The sequence below is a fragment of the Papio anubis genome, chromosome 15 (genome assembly GCF_008728515.1).
Source record: "Papio anubis isolate 15944 chromosome 15, Panubis1.0, whole genome shotgun sequence".
NCBI classification, from domain to species: Eukaryota; Metazoa; Chordata; class Mammalia; order Primates; family Cercopithecidae; genus Papio; species Papio anubis.
The window spans coordinates 88,765,774-88,781,608 of NC_044990.1; the positions used below are offsets into that span (position 1 = coordinate 88,765,774).

The window sequence follows — 15,835 nt, forward strand, 5'->3', positions numbered from 1 at the left end:
TTATTTTTTAAGCACTTTGAAACTTAAAGAATTCTATGCTTGGCCAGGCGCGGGGGCTCACACCTGTAATCCCAGCACTTTGGGAGGCCAAGGTGGGTGGATCACCTGACGTCAGGAGTTGGAGACCAGCCTGGCCAACATGACGAAACTGCATCTCTACTAAAAATACAAAAATTAGCTAGGCATGGTGTCGGGCACCTGTAATCCCAGCTACTCAGGAGGCTGAGGCAGGAGAATCGCTTGAACCCGGGAGGCAGAGGTTGCAGTGAGCCAAGATCACGCCACTGCACTCCAGCCTGGGTGACAAGAGCAAGACTCCGTCTCAAAAAAAGAAAAAGAATTGTATGTTCATCTCTTATATCTGACTCTCATAGGTTTGAGCTTTTTCAATTAGTCTGGAAATATAATTTTAGAAAAAAATTTAACTTTTAAATGTTTATTTTTTAAATCCATTTGAAATGTCTGTTCTACAGAAAAGTTTTAGCATCCATTTTTGCAATACTCCACAGGAAACAAAAGTGAAACAGACAAGATTCTACAACGTATCTTCAAAATTAAGCACCTTTCTTCAACGACATTTAAAATCCGTTATCACAGTTAATTATGTCTTATTGCTTGGTCTTCTAAGTTTGTTCCAAAGAAGACAAAATATTTTTTGACTTTTTACCCCAAGGGGTGGGCTAAAAGTTTTATGGAATGTAAAGCTCCAAAAAACTTTTTACTACTGTATCCCCAGCACACGGACCAGTAGTTGGCACATGGTAGACATTCGTCAATATTCCTTGTTGAATGCATAAGATGCCTTTTTGGTTTATATGTATGTGAAGAGAATACATAACAAGAGAGGAACAAATTCATTATTCAGATTGTACCGTATTGTGATTTTTTTAAAAAAACGATAACCTAGGTTAAACTCCATCTTATCTTTGTAAGGGGTAAATTACTTCCAACTTTATTCTTGAGTTCAGATAAACACTATTCATTCTAGAGCCAATGATTACTAGGAATAGAAGAACCGGTCTATTTCTTACTATTGTACTTTTAAATTACTTATATGCTTTTAGAGGGAAAGGCGTAATTTTCCTTATTCAACTTTGTACTCCCTCTATACTCTCTATTCGACATAATGTTTGTTTCCACATAATGTTATCTTGTCGTAGTCTTTTTTTTCTTTTTTTCTGGAGATGAGTCTTGCTCTGTCACTCAGGCTGAAGTGCAGTGGCGCAATCTCGGCTCACTGCCACCTCCACCTCCTGGGTTCAAGTGATTCTCCTGTCTCAGCCTCCAGAATAGCTAGGACTACAGGCACGCGCCACCATGCCCTGCTAATTTTTTTGTATTTTTAGTAGAGACAGGGCCATGTTGCCCAAGCTGGTCCCGAACTCCTGAGCTCAGGTAATCCACACCCCGGCCTCCCAAACTGGTAGGATTACAGGCGTGAGCCACCGCGTCCGGCCAAGTGTTACAGTCTTTAGTGCAGACCAAGTAGTGGCCAATAAATCTTGTAGAAACGAAAGTACTCATTTGCTTTTAACTGGGCCAAGACTAGAATAGCGTGATCTGTAAGTAAAATAACAGCCATTTCCCCACATATCAAAGCAAAAGCTCTCCTGATGTGTAGGTGAGATGAAGGGGCTTAAAAGTGAAGATTAAACCCACTTCAAAGTGTAAAGAGTATCCATCCATTTATCATTGCAGCAACGTGCCAACGTGAACACTCCGATTCCTAGTACAAAACAACTCAATTCAGTCTCTTTGCCGTACTCACATCCATAGCACAAAATACCCTGCAGGGCGCTTGAATGAGCACCACTGCAGTTAATAATCTACTCTATAAATACTGGACGAATCCACATTTTTACTGGATTACACAGAATACTTTTTTTAAAAAATGCAAATAGTTTTAGATGTCACAACAGGGTTCCATCAAATACCACGTTTCCAAATCTTACCACGAGAATGTGTATCCATTTCAACTGCAGTTATTTTGTGTCTAAAGCTGTGCACTCTGCTTTGCAACAGGATAAACCCGGTGGATAAAAGCTGAAATCCGACCCTGTCCAAATTAAAAGGCTAAGAAAAAGTGGAGAAGCGCGCTGGCGTGGAGTTGACACAGAAACACTGCAAGGGCTGGGGACAGGGCTTACTTAGGTTCGTGGAATACACAGGCAGCACCACCAACCCGGCTCTCCGCAAAAGAGAAAGTCCGGTGAGAAAGGTGAAAACTGACAAGGCACCGTTCTCCGACTTGGTGAAAAACACCCAATGCAAACAGACCAGGGTTCAGAGCGGAAGAAAACTAGCGAAAACCAGGCAGCCAAGCGTGGCGAGCACAGCTCTCGGGTCCACCCCGGAGTGGACCCGCGGCGACTGCAGCCGTGCGGAGGCGGAAGCCGAGGCCGAGGCCGCTTAGGCACCGCAGCGCTGGCGGGCAGCGCACAAAGACGCGAGGCCACGCCCAGGAGGGGCCGGCCCTTTGGCCGGAAGGGGGCGGGGCGGCGCGCGGGGTCGGTCGCCTAGGCAACGGGCTCGCGTGGCGTCCGGGCTTCTCAGAAAGCCCAAAATCCGGGAGCTTCGGGAGGGCAGAGAGGCTATGGGGACGGGGTGCGGGGAGGGGCGGTTGGGGAGCCGAATGGCCTCAGGACGCCGGCCGACCGGATGTCTGCATTCTGTTGGCGGCCTTTCCAAATGTGGGGAGCAGCCTCCGAGAGCGGTGTTCGTGGCACAAGGCGGGAAGAGATAAGGGCTAGGGAAGGCGCCCCTCGGGCCTATCCACCTCTTATGGGGCTCGGCACTAGGAAGCAGCTTCCCTCTTGTGCCCCTTTGTCTCCAAGCCGTTCCAAACTGAGTACCGGGAGGCGACACAAAGGGAGGGCGGTGACGGATGGCGCAGGCGCGGGAGCCGCCTAGGCTGCTGGGAGTGGTGGTCCCGCCGCGGAATTGGTAGGTCTCCCGCGCACTCCGCGGCCTCAGCTCGGAGGACACCGAGAGGGTGCCAGTGCGCATGCGCCGCCACTTCCGCCCGTGCCCGGCCCTCCTCTTCCTTCCGCCTCCCGGAGGACTTGGTTTCTAGTAGTAAGAGTCCGGGGGGCATTACTCACGGTCTCCCCGCCTCCTCTTCATCTTGATTGGGCTGTCAAAGTGAGGTTGGCAAGTGGATTGGCTACTGTGGTTGCCAGTTCTGTTTCGGGCCATACTTATACCGCGCTGTGGGGCGGGGACGAAGAGAGTCAGGGGCTGAGGAGCGGGTTCTGTTAGTCGTTGCGTGCCATGGTCTCGGAGGCTGCTGTCCCGCGGCCCGTTAGGTCCTGGTCGGGTTTTCAGCGAAACAGGCAGCTCCCCTGCGTTTCCCGGCGGGCGTGCTGCGCCGCCCAACGGGCTCTGCCTCCAAGTGCCAAAAACTCCTAGTAAAGTTTGCGCCTCGCCCGCCGTCCCCGCCCCAGCGGCCCTGACGCTGTCCCCTCCGCGACCCTCGCCCCTGGCAGAAGTGACAGGCAAGGCCACGCCCCCTCGCGGGCCGGCCTCGGGCCCGCAGCCCCCGGGGCCCGGGACGGTGAGGGGCGTGAATGCGGCGGGGGGCGGGGCCGTCGCCGGGGGAGGGGGCCGAGGCGCATGCGCGCTGCGCAGCGGGGCTGAATGTTTCCCAAGTGTTTGAAACTGGTATTTGGGTTTTCCACGTTGGACAAGTGCGGCTCGGCGGCCGGCGGAGCGCGCCCCTTCCTGCTGCCCGCTCCGCTCCTCTCTTCTCCCCAGCCCAGTGGGCGGGTGGGCGGCGGCGGCCGCGGCGCTGGGCCCTCTCCCGCCGGTGTGTGCGCGCTCGTACGCGCGGCCCCCAGCGCCAGCCCCGCCGCCTGAGAGGGGGCCTGCGCCGCCGGCCGGGGCGTGCGCTCGGGAGCCACCGCCACCGCGGCCCGCGCCCCCAGGCGCTGGGGTACCCGCGGACCCGGAGGCGGCGGACGGGCTCGGCAGATGTAGCCGCCGGTGCGGAGCAGGAGCCGGCGGGGGGCGCCGGGAGAGCGAGGGCTTTGCATTTTGCAGTGCTATTTTTTCAGGGGGGCGGGGGGTGGAGGAAGCGGAAAGCCGCGCCGAGTCGCCGGGGACCTCCGGGGTGAACCATGTTGAGTCCTGCCAACGGGGAGCAGCTCCACCTGGTGAACTATGTGGAGGACTACCTGGACTCTATCGAGTCCCTGCCTTTCGACTTGCAGAGAAATGTCTCGCTGATGCGGGAGATCGACGCGAAATACCAAGGTACGGCCGGGTGATGGATGGGCGGGGGCGGCCGCCTCCATCCCGGCGGGTCCGGGCGCGCCGCGGAGCCGGCCCGGTCCTGCCGTGGAGCGGAGGAAGCGGCCGGCTCCGCAGCGGCGGCCCTCGGCAGGGGCAGGAACAAAAGGTCTGGAGCGCCTTTGATTCGCCAAGGTCCTTGTGTGCAAAGCCCGGGACACGGAGGAGGAAGGAGGCGCGAGAGGTCTCGCTGCAAGGCTGCGCGACCAAAGCGCTCTTTGTAGTGAAGTGATGAGGCGGGTGCTGCGGGGGAGGGGGCGGCGGGTCCAAGCCGCGTCCTCTAGGAGGGGGTGCAGATTACGGCGCGAGATGGAGGGATGTGCCGGCGCCTGGGGCTGTAGGACGCCGAGATGTGGCTGCAGGAGGAGGGCGGCTGTGGGCCGGGGTTCCCGCGGACCCGGTGCCTCGGTCCGGAGCAACGCCGCTCCCCCGGCCCTTCTTCGCCGCCCCCCACCCAGTCCCCAATCCGAGTGTTACATAAAGTACCGGGTAGTACTCCGTTCGGGGTAGCTCGGTCGCCCCCGCCCAGTCCCCTCCGGCCCTCACTTGGCACTGGACACCGAGTAAGGGCCGACTGCGAGGGGCGACGCCGCCGGTTGTAGTTTGCGGAGGACGAGGGTTTTTCTCTGTGTGCCGTGGGGAAGGGAAGGGGAGGAGCGGAGGCGGGGAAGGCGCCCATCTGCGCAGCGCTGCGCTCGGGGGGGCGCGGGCAGATCGCTGGCTTGGAGAGGATTGTGGCAGATGAGAGGACCTGTGGGTCGTTCTCTGCAGACCTGGCCGCCCAGGGTGTCAGAGAGAGGTGGCGAGTTCGTGTCCGCCGGGAATTGTTGGCTGTTGGGGAAAGTTTTCTGCGAGGTCAGTCAAGGCTTTGGGGGCTCTGTTTTGAATGTGGATCACCACTCCGAGTTTACTAATGTTTACAAAGCTACGCAGTAGGGAAACGGAAGAGTGAAGTGGGGGCGAAAAAAATCCATCGCCATCCCCGAAAACACCAGATACCCCTACCGGGAAGGCGCCCCTGCGCGCTCTATCCAAGACGTAGCTTCGCAGCTTCTTTTATAGGAATCTCATTAGCATATTGTGGAACGTCCCGCCTCAGCCTTCCGGTGGTTGGCTGTGACGTCCTTCGTGGAATGTCCTTATGATTCCCCTGCGGAACGATTGGTCGCTGAGGCGGATGAAGGCGGGTGTAGCGCAATAACTGGCATGGGTCTGTGTTTCCGCTGTCTTCTTTTTTCTTTTTCGGGGAGGAGCGGGGTGGAGTGTGGTTGATTTGAACGTCTTCGGGTCGCTCGGCCTCCAGCCTCGGATTGGGCCTTGTCGCTGCTGGGGCGGGCTGTGCTCTTCCGCCTTGCGGTGTGGTTGGTTCTCCTCCTGGCCTCCGCCCTCCAAATCGGCGATTCCCATATGCGGCGGCTCTCGGGGGGCGCGGCGAGTCTCCCGCTGGCCTCCTCCCCATTGGCTGGAGGGCCGGCTGGTGTCGCCCAGGCCCCTCTCCCCACTCAGCACTGCCACTTTTGGGCGCGGAGCTATGGCAGTAGCGGGGACCCCAGGGCTGGGGGCTCGGGGCCGGGGCTGCAGTTCGGGCCGCCTCCCGCGACCCGCGAGACCGGCCTGCAGACAGTCCCAGGCCGCATCTTTGCTGACCCGAGGGAGGGGCCGCGCGTGGCCGGGGAAACGTGAGTGACTGGGGCTGCGTCCACGAGCGGGACCCTCGGCGCGGGAACTTTCCTGGAAGGTGCTGTCCTCGGGGCGGGCGGGCTCCGTGGAGTGACCCTGGGGCTCCGGACAGAAGGGAGGCAGGGGCTGAGACCACTCTGATCGTTCGACGATGGAAAAAAGCGCGAGGCGGGGTGCAAGGTCCCAGCCGTCAAGACAGCAAAGTTCACGGAGCCACTTTGTTCTCCTGTCGTTGCTGGGGAGAGCCTGGCTTGCTGCTTGCTTCAGGTTCACCTAGGATGATGAACTTTTTGGCTTCAGGAAAGATCACAGTCCCGCCCCTGCGGGAGTACTGGAGCCGTGCAACTGGGAGCGCTGAGAAGCGCGAGAATCTGTCGCGAGGGTCACAGCTCCTTGGACTTCGCTGTAAATGCTGAGCTCTGCCGCGTAGTTCTGAAAGACGAAGCTTGTTTGCACAGACTTACTCTGCAGGAAGTCAGACGTCTTTTGCTTAGTAGGCATCGGTTGTCTGTTAATTCGTAAACATGGATTATAATTAGTTTATCGATTTAAAATGGTGTTTGAGATTGCTTGAATTATTTTTCAAACATTATTATAAAAATACCTACCCACCCCCTGGGAAGTCCGCTTCATAAAGAATTTCAGGGCAACCCTTACGTAAAATTAAAATACATTTAAAATAATTGGACAAACCAATTTAAATGTTGCTACAATCTCATTTAATCTGTAAATTCCATGTGTTGCTGCTTTCCATGGTAATGTTGGTGTGGAGTATGTTTGGAAGAAAGGTAGCAGTGTGTCTGAAGCTGAGTTGCTGGCATTCAAGGAGCAGAGTGTCTGGAAGGATGGCTTCCTATTTCGCAGTGGTGGTGTTCCTGTCTATAAATATTTGTACTTAGTGGTTTTGTTGATAAAATACTTTGTTTGGGGTATCAAAGAAATATTAGGTAACAGAAATACTTCTTGGTAATTTTGCAATGGGATATCTGTTTCTCTTCCCCACAAATTAGGCTTCGTCTGGATGGAAGCTTGCTTGTGATGCAAAATAACCTCTATGTTATTAAATTTTAAATTTATATGATAGTTTTCTTTTCCATCAAATGACAATACTGTCTTTAGAACTTTGATTACTGATGAAAAGAAGTGATACCATTTTATAAGCCTAAATCCATTTAAAAATAAATGGTACACACTCATATTTTAACATCTATGATAAACAAGTTGGATAAATTGGTATTACTTGGATACGTTGAACACAGCTATTTATTTTTATAATTAGTGACTATATGAGACTAGGGCATTCCTCCTGGTGGCAGGCAGCCTGCATTGTTCCTCTAGGAAATGTCTTCAGAGCTGTCTTTAGTTTGAGAATATACTCTGGAAAATAATACCATTTAGAGAAGCCTCAGCGTTGGCCTAACTTCTTATGTTTACTCTAGTGTTAGGTATATATCTTGTAACTATTTGGAGATAAGATCTGGAAAGGGAGGGGGTACCATTTTAGACAATCCCTCCCACTCCCAGCCCCTCCCCATACACTTCCTAGTTTACAAGTAGTATTGTTGGCCTGGCACGGTGGCTCACTCCTGTAATCCCAGCACTTTCCGAGGCTGAGGCAGGCGGATCACGAGGTCGAGAGTTGGGAGACCAGCCTGACCAACATGGAGAAAACCCTGTCTCTACTGAAAATACAAAATTAGCTGGGCGTGGTGTTGCATGCCTGTAATCCCAGCTACTCGGGAGGCTGAGGCAGGAGAATCGCTTGAACCTGGGAGGCCAAGGTTGCAGTGAGCCGAGATCGCGCCATTGCACTCCAGCCTGGGCAACAGGAGCAAAACTCCGTCTCAACAAAAAAAGTAGTATTGTTGTCTTGTTTAAAGAGACTGCAAAAAGGTTTTAGGAGAATAATCTGGTACTGTTTAATTTAATGGTTATTGTTTGAGGAAAAAGAACTCTGGAATTTCTTTGTGAGTAGCCTTTTGGCAAGACTGTTTACTGCCCTTATTTCAACTAGATTTTTTTAACAGCTTTTGTTTCTTGAGAAATTGCCTAATTACACTTTAAAATCATATGCACTGTCCTCTAACATGCCCAAGGTTTATATTTAAATACTGAAGAGGTTTTCTTTTCTTTTTGATGGCATTTTAAAGTCCATTGACTTTAATAGATGTGAAGATGTTTTTGTTTAAGCAGTAGATGCAAAAGTAAAATCTACCAGCTTTGTTTTAAAGCAAGGCTAGTACATTCACTGCAGTTAAAAAATAATAATAATGACCCATCACAGTTGTGCTCCTGTAGTCCTAGCTACTCAGGAGGCTGAGGTGGGAGGGTCACTTGAGCCTGGGAGGTCCAGGCTGCAGTGAGCCGAGATTACACCACTGCACTCCAGCCTGGGCGACAGAGACAGACCTTGCCCCTAAAATAATAATAACAGTCATAATAATAATAAAGCAAAGCTAGGTTTTTCTGGATTATTGTGGCAGAACTGTTCTTGCTTTCACTAATACAGAGGAATAACATGCTAGAATAAATGTGGGGACTGAAACTGAGGACCTAACACAAAGTAGCCTGGGCCTTTGCTGTTAACCCGGTTCTTTAAATCATAGAGAGCTATTATATAAATTTATACACGTTCTCTAATTTAACAGGATATTCTAGATGTTGGTATGTTAAAATAGAGACCTTTTTTATTTGAAATATTCAAATAATTTATATTTTATCATTTGTATCTTGTGTATAATGTAATAAATACCATGTTTATATATAATGTTATATGTATATTAATAATTGTATTCAAATAGAAACATTTGAGTAAAAATGATGGCAGTATAGGACATAATCATTAATAGAAAGTATTAATACAGGTTGGGTCCCGAGCACTGCACCTCATTTAAATGTTTCCTCTTAATGGCTTCGGGCATTGTCACCCGTGCGTGGGAACTGTTCTGTGGTTCTCTCTGGGATGGCTGGAGCGGCTCCTCTTCCTGTGGGAGCTGTTCTGGCATTTGCATTTAGTTCCAGGGCACAGGAACAGGGAGGCCCTGGAGGGCCTGTGGCTGGTGGGCTGGGCAAGCCGTGCGCTGGCCCCTGGGCCCCCTGCCAGCCCTCTCCGTAGACCCGGGTCCGGGGCCGTGTGGGTTGTCCCGATGTCCTGCTCGCGAGTGATGCCTGTCCTTCTTGCCCCCAGAGATCTTGAAGGAGCTGGACGAGTGCTACGAGCGCTTTAGCCGCGAGACGGACGGGGCGCAGAAGCGGCGGATGCTGCACTGTGTGCAACGTGCGCTGATCCGCAGCCAGGAGCTGGGCGATGAGAAGATCCAGATCGTGAGCCAGATGGTGGAGCTGGTGGAGAACCGCACGCGGCAGGTGGACAGCCACGTGGAGCTGTTCGAGGCGCAGCAGGAGCTGGGCGACACAGCGGGCAACAGCGGCAAGGCTGGTGCGGACAGGCCCAAAGGCGAGGCGGCAGCGCAGGCTGAGAAGCCCAACAGTAAGCGCTCGCGGCGGCAGCGCAACAACGAGAACCGCGAGAACGCGTCCAGCAACCACGACCACGAGGACGGCGCCTCGGGCACACCCAAGGAGAAGAAGGCCAAGACCTCCAAGAAGAAGAAGCGCTCCAAGGCCAAGGCGGAGCGGGAGGCGTCCCCTGCCGACCTCCCCATCGACCCCAACGAACCCACGTACTGTCTGTGCAACCAGGTCTCCTACGGGGAGATGATCGGCTGTGACAACGACGAGTGTCCCATCGAGTGGTTCCACTTCTCGTGCGTGGGGCTCAATCATAAACCCAAGGGCAAGTGGTACTGTCCCAAGTGCCGGGGGGAGAACGAGAAGACCATGGACAAAGCCCTGGAGAAATCCAAAAAAGAGAGGGCTTACAACAGGTAGTTCGTGGACAGGCGCCTGGTAGTGAGGAGGACAAAATAAACCGTGTATTTATTACATTGCCGCCTTTGTTGAGGTGCAGGGAGTGTAAAATGTATATTTTTAAAGAATGTTAGAAAAGGAACCATTCCTTTCATAGGGATGGCAGTGATTCTGTTTGCCTTTTGTTTTCACTGGTACACGTGTAACAAGAAAGTGGTCTGTGGATCAGCATTTTAGAAACTACAAATATAGGTTTGATTCAACACTTAAGTCTCAGACTGATTTCTTGTGGGAGGAGGGGGACTAAACTCAACCTAACACATTAAATGTGGAAGGAAAATACTTCATTCAGCTTTTTTATTTTAATAAAAGTAATATTACTTTATGAACAAATTTTTTAATTGGCCAGTCGCCAAAAATACAGCCTATAGTAAATGTGGTTCTTGCTGCCATGATGTATATCCATATAACAATTCAGTAACAAAGGTTTCAGGTTTGAAGATTATTTTTTAAAAAGGTAAATGGTTAAATTTTACATGATAGATATTTTATATTTTGGCCTGTTCCCCAAATGGCCATTTTAAAATGCTTGGGTACACTTCTCTTAAACAAGCGGTCTAGTCAAGGAACCTCAAGTCATGCTTTTGCTATCACGAATCATAGTGTAGCCATCTTTAATTTATATCAGGTGTATAAATGTACATTTCTAAGTGAACTTGCACTTGCTATATTATGATTGGAAGTGCAGTCAGCAGATGCTGTTGTGAAGCTAATGTCACAATTATGTGCAAAGGTGTGCTTCCTGCTGTATGTGAGCTGTAAAAATGTTACGTGAAGAAATAAATGAAACTTGGCCAGTTTGTTCCTCTAGTAGTATATTTAATTTTGACATAAGTAACTTTTAAAATTTGTCTTAAAAATTTATACACCAGCAGTTTAGACGAAGCCTTAAGTAAATTTTGTATTATTGTTCTCACTTATTATTAATAATGAAGTTACCTAATTGCCAGCAAATAAATACGTGTCAAAACAGAATCTGTATTCAGACCCTGGGTCAGGAAATTACTGCCCACTTGTCAAGTCCAGTCCACCACCTGTTTGAACATTATATGGAGTTTAAATTCTAGTGTCCATAAATAAAGTTTCAGTGGAACAGAGCCGTGCTTATGTGCGTATGTATTGTCTGTGGATGCTTTTGCAAAATGGCAGAGTTCATTAGTTGCAACTGAGACCTTTTGAGTTGACAAGCCAAAACTATTTTCAGGCCCTCTGCAGAAAGAGTTTGCTGACCTCTGATTTAAACTGGCATCTAACATTGATCTGCCCACATATTGAAAGGGTCAGTGGAGTTTTCATTTGTTTTTTATTTTTTTGAGACGGAGTTTCGCTCTTGTTCCAGGTTGGAGTGCAATAGCGCGATCTTGGCTCACTGCAACCTCCGCCTCCCAGGTTCAAGCGATTCTCTTGCCTCAGCCTCCTGAGTAGCTGGGATTACAGGCACCTGCCACTACGCCCGGCTAATTTTGTATTTTTAGTAGAGACACGGTTTCTCCATGGTGGTCATGGCTGGTCTCGAACTCCCAACCTCAGGTGATCCACTCGCCTCGGCCTTTCAAAGTGCTGAGATTACAGGTGTGAGCCACCATGCCTGGCCGGAGTTTTAATTTCTTTCTTTTTTTTGAGATGGAGTCTCGCCCCGTCTCCAGCCTGGAGTGCAATGGCGCGATCTTGGCTCTCTGCAACCTCCGCCTCTCGGGCTCAAGCGATTCTCCTGCCTCAGTCTCCTGAGTAGCTGGGACTACAGGTGCGTGCCACCATGCCCAGCTAATTTTTGTATTTTTAGTAGAGATGGGGTTTCACCATGTTGGCCAGTATGGTCTCGATTTCTTGACCGTGATCCACACGCCTCGGCCTCCCAAAGTGCTGGGATGACAGGCGTGAGCCACCACGCCCTAAGTGATGCATGGTTCACTTTAACTTCGTACGTGGTAAAATCAGTTTCTTTCCATGATCTGTTTCACAGTCTCTGTGAAGCTTCCATGAAGAAGCAGTGAGTGATGACATTATAGAAGCTAAGTATACGGCATATATTTATTGTAAGTAAAACATTAAGTTTGCTGATTGTTTACTTGGGATAAACAATTATTGTGAACTTTATTTGTGCTGGACATAAGTGGCTGACTTATTTTCCAGTGAAATTCCATCACAGAGCGGTACTCGGTAGAGAAATGCAAACTGTAGTTGGTCATACACTGAAATTTGAACTTTTTACATATCAATATCTACAAATAGGTGTTTACTTTCCTGCAAAACTCCAGAACATTTAAGAGTCTTGGGTGTTTAAATTTGATGAGATTTACCCAAATAGTGAACAAAAAGAGCTTATGAAAATAAGTTATAGAATTAAAATAATAAAAATCCAGTGACAATAAAAATAGCTGGAGTCTTTGCTTATATAAAATTTTATGCTAATTTTTCACTTTTATATTAATTGGAGGTAATAATGGAAATTAAGTTATAGAAATGAAGATTCAATGAAATGCAGTTGCTAATACTGGATTTCTTCATATTCAGTTTTGGTGTGGGCAACTGGTGAAGAGAGACGGCTCGGAGGCCAAGCCTTGCAATCTAGGAACCCAGCCCTGTCCTTAAGGGCTTGATCTTGAATAAATTGCTTAACAGTTGGTCTGTAGTTCTACACTTTTAAAATACGTTTCACAGACGGTGGTTCTGAGAAATACATGAGGTTAAGTGAGTAAGGCACTGGCATATTCAAATGTTGGATATTTTTTCTCTAGCTTTCTTCAAGTTTCTCATAAGGACAGGTGGGTAGCCACTTACTCTTTTTAAAAATTAGATACAATACAGAGTCATGTTTTGTTGGATTGGCAGTCTTAAATCACTCTTGTTATTTCCAGTGGACATAAAAAAATCACAGATAAGTACTTAAAACACTCAAGATTTGGGATTTAGATCATGATTAGATACAGTAGAAAGATCCTGGAATTCCGACATGAGGACCAAAAATGGTACTGAATTCTTTTTGAAGAGCAGATTAGTGAAAAGCGATCTAATGTAGAACAGTTGCTTTTACTGAGACGTTCAATGCATATTTGTTGTATAATAACCAGGTTATTTACAGTGCGGATAAAGGGTCCAAAAAGTGTTTTCATTATGATGTAATACTTAGTATTGTAAACTGGACTAAGGAAACGTTGTATGTTCAGGGAAGTGTTGAGCAGCCATATTGTTCCTGGGACAGGCTCCCCAGGTGCTGAGAGAGGTGCTCCAGGAGTCACAGACCTACAGGCACTTACTTGCCAGTGACTGGGATGTTGGCTGGTGGTTTTCTTTTGGTGTGGTTAGAGCTATGCGAGTTGTCTCAATATTTGAGACTATCGGTGGTTGCCAATGCTGAATAAAGCATTTATCAAAGTAAAAGCCATTTCCTGTTATTATATATTATTTTAGAACGAGCACACATTTAGTCGTGATATCCTTTTGTAGTTCACGTTCATGTAGTGTCCCAGGTAAAATAATTTACCTGGAACTTACCTGAGCATTTTAATATTTCATTAAAGTATTAAATCTTTTTATTCGGCATAATGATGAGGAGCTTCATCTGTGCACTTCTAAAGGCATGATGTGCTCTCGAGGACATCTAGCTTTTTTCCTTCTATCTAAAGTAATTTGTGGCTCTGGAATCCTTGGCATATACGGAGCAAGGTTTTATTGATACTGTCCGCCTCCCTCTCTGTTTTAGCGTGTAGAATGTGCCTCTTCATCGCAGAGTCCAGGCAGTTCTCAGCACTTTGGGGGCTAGATTTCTGGGTTTTTTTTTTAATCTGGAAAAATTGCTAGTCCCTGACTGCATTTCTTGAGGCACTCATGTTCTCTGCACAGGCTCTCATTCTGAATTTATGTGGAGGGCTTAGGAAGACACGGCTAATGGGAAGGAGGTGGGAGAGCAAATGTGTGTTATGTTGCTAAGTCAAAATTGCCTCCTGAGGTTTTTTCATGAGGGGCTTTGTTTCAGAGTATTTATTTTAACTCTTTTGTCTTTGTTTTTTAAGCAGCTCATCAATGAGAATCCAAATATTACATTTTTTTTCCCTCACAAACCAAACATTAGTGAGCTGTGCCCCCTGTGCCACCAAAAGAATGACAGGAATTCTATAACTGGAATGAAGAAAATCATTAAGTCAGTTCTCTTTCCTTACCTCAATACTATGTATTACCTGATTTTTTTCATAAACATGGGGTTGGTATTTTTCTAATTAAAACCCCCAATCTGAAAAGAAGTCACTGCAAACTGAATAACAGGTTAAATCTTTTTTTTTTTTCTTTTTTTTTTTTCTGAGACGGTGTCTTGCTCTGTCACCCAGGCTGGAGTGCAGTAGCCTGATCTCGACTGACTGCAACCTCTGCTTCCCAGGTTCAGCAATTCTCTTGCCTCAGCCTCCCGAGTTGCTGGGATTACTGGCACGCACCACTATGCCCAGCTAATTTTTTTGTATTTTTGGTAGAGATAGGGTTGCACCATGTTGGCCAGGCGGTCATGAACTCCTGACCTCATGATTCACCTGCCTTGGCCTCCTATAGTGCTGGGATTACAGGTGTGAGCCGCCATGCCCAGCCTAGGTTAAATCTTGACTGCAGCCAGTCAATGCTCCATTAAAGCAAATTTTTTCTTTTTCTTTTTCTTTCTTTTCTCTCTCTTTTTTTTTTTTGAGACGGAATCTTGCTCTTGTTGCTCAGGCTGGTGTGCAATGGCACGATCTCGGCTCACTGCAACCTTCGCTTCCTGGGTTGAAGCTATTCTCTTGCCGCAGCCTCCCAAGTAGCTGGGATTACAGGCGTGCATCACCATGCCCGGCTAATTTTTGTATTTTTAGTAGAGACAGGGTTTTACCATGTTGGCCAGGCTGGTCTCGAACTCCTGACCTCTGGTGATCCACCTGCCTCAGCCTCCCAAAGTGCTGGGACTACAGGCGTGAGTGAGCCACCGTGCCTGGCTAAGGTAGAAATTTTCTTTTTTTTTTTTTTTGAAGTAGTTAGAAAAGTTTATGTTCTGCTTCGGATTTTTTTTTCTTTTTCTTTTTCTTTTTTTTTTTTTTTTTTTGAGATGGAGTTTTGCTCTTGTTGCCCAGGCTGGAGTGTAATGGTGCAATCTTGGCTCACTGCAGCCTCCGCCTCCTGGGTTCAAGAGATTTTCCTGCCTCAGCCTCCCGAGTAGCTGGGATTACAGGCATGCGCCACCACGCCACGCCCAACTAATTTTGTATTTTTAGTAGAGACGGGATTTCTCCATGTTGGTCAGGCTGGTCTCGAACTCCCGACCTCAGGTGATCTACCCACCTCAGTCTCCCAAAGTGCTGAGATTACAGGCGTGAGCACCTAGCCCCTTAGGATATTTTTCTAAGGCATCACAAGTTACACATCCAAACTCTTCAATGCTCTAATATTTTATATTAAAGTAGAATTTTCTATGAAACAAGAAAATGCTTGTTTCAGCAAGCAACTTTAAGGTACTCAGTGTCACGGTGTACGTATATCAATATAGCCACCATTTATTGCCTTCTATATGCTAGATACTGCTAGCACAGTATACTTTATATTTTATGACGACCCTGCCAAAAAATGGACACTTTTCCTGATGAAGGTGCCAAGACTCAGGTCAGGGACCTGACTTGCACAAGGCCAACGCCCTTCATCTGGCTCCAAAACCGTCATCCTCGACCACCACCCGGCACCCGGAGGCCTCCTCATGGTCAGGACCTGGTGTTGCTGCTGGTGTTTCCTGAACGCCTAACATGCCAGGAGCGTGCTGTCCTCTCATCTCTGCGGGGGTCTTACGACTGAGAAAGGTGTAGAAGGTGAAAGAAACGCTCATGGTCTCACGGGAGGAGAGAGTGAAAAAGTCATAATTGCTGGGCTTCTTTTCCTGAATGAAGGGGTCTGCAGGAACCACAGATGTTTGCACCACCAAGTTCTCATG

At 48.5% G+C, this 15,835-nt stretch overlaps 3 protein-coding genes across 10 annotated transcripts in view; 1 reads left to right on the plus strand and 2 right to left on the minus strand.

Annotated features, from left to right (window-relative positions):
• CARS2 (cysteinyl-tRNA synthetase 2, mitochondrial) overlaps nt 1–3,252 on the minus strand; it is a 62,155-nt gene extending 58,903 nt beyond the window's left edge. The window contains exons 1-2 of one of the 4 annotated variants that reach the window (XM_031655659.1): nt 2,148–2,367; nt 1,953–2,056 (exon numbers count right to left, since the gene is read on the minus strand). The gene's annotated coding sequence lies outside the window, so the exon portion shown is untranslated. Of the gene's footprint in view, nt 1–1,952; nt 2,398–3,101 lie in introns of those variants that run through there. The other 3 variants (XM_021929779.2, XM_031655657.1, XM_021929780.2) reach the window with 3 other exon arrangements.
• LOC103879476 lies at nt 589–3,428 on the minus strand. Its single transcript, XM_009192239.2, has one exon. It carries the CDS (start codon nt 3,004–3,006, stop codon nt 2,410–2,412), a length of 597 nt encoding a protein of 198 aa, XP_009190503.2. The 5' UTR covers nt 3,007–3,428; the 3' UTR covers nt 589–2,409.
• Nucleotides 2,579–10,994, plus strand: ING1 (inhibitor of growth family member 1). 5 transcript variants are annotated; one of them, XM_009192236.3, is made up of 2 exons: nt 2,579–2,943; nt 9,155–10,994. In XM_009192236.3, exon 2 carries the CDS (start codon nt 9,226–9,228, stop codon nt 9,856–9,858), a length of 633 nt encoding a protein of 210 aa, XP_009190500.1. In that variant the 5' UTR covers nt 2,579–2,943; nt 9,155–9,225; the 3' UTR covers nt 9,859–10,994. The 5 variants fall into 5 exon arrangements, with proteins under 5 accessions (XP_009190500.1, XP_031511520.1, XP_003914129.1 ...); XM_031655660.1 differs by lacking the exon at nt 2,579–2,943 and adding an exon at nt 3,245–4,251; XM_003914080.4 differs by lacking the exon at nt 2,579–2,943 and adding an exon at nt 4,587–5,966.
• Nucleotides 10,995–15,835: the final 4,841 nt, after the last annotated feature.

Coding starts and splice junctions, on each gene's coding strand:
- LOC103879476 (XM_009192239.2), bottom strand. CDS start 3,006: ATGCGCACTGGCACCCTCTCGGTGTCCTCCGAGCTGAGGCCGCGGAGT.
- ING1 (XM_003914080.4), top strand. CDS start 5,819: ATGGCAGTAGCGGGGACCCCAGGGCTGGGGGCTCGGGGCCGGGGCTGC. Junction 5,967..9,154: donor CCGCGCGTGGCCGGGGAAAC/GTGAGTGACTGG, acceptor TCTTGCCCCCAG/AGATCTTGAAGGAGCTGGAC.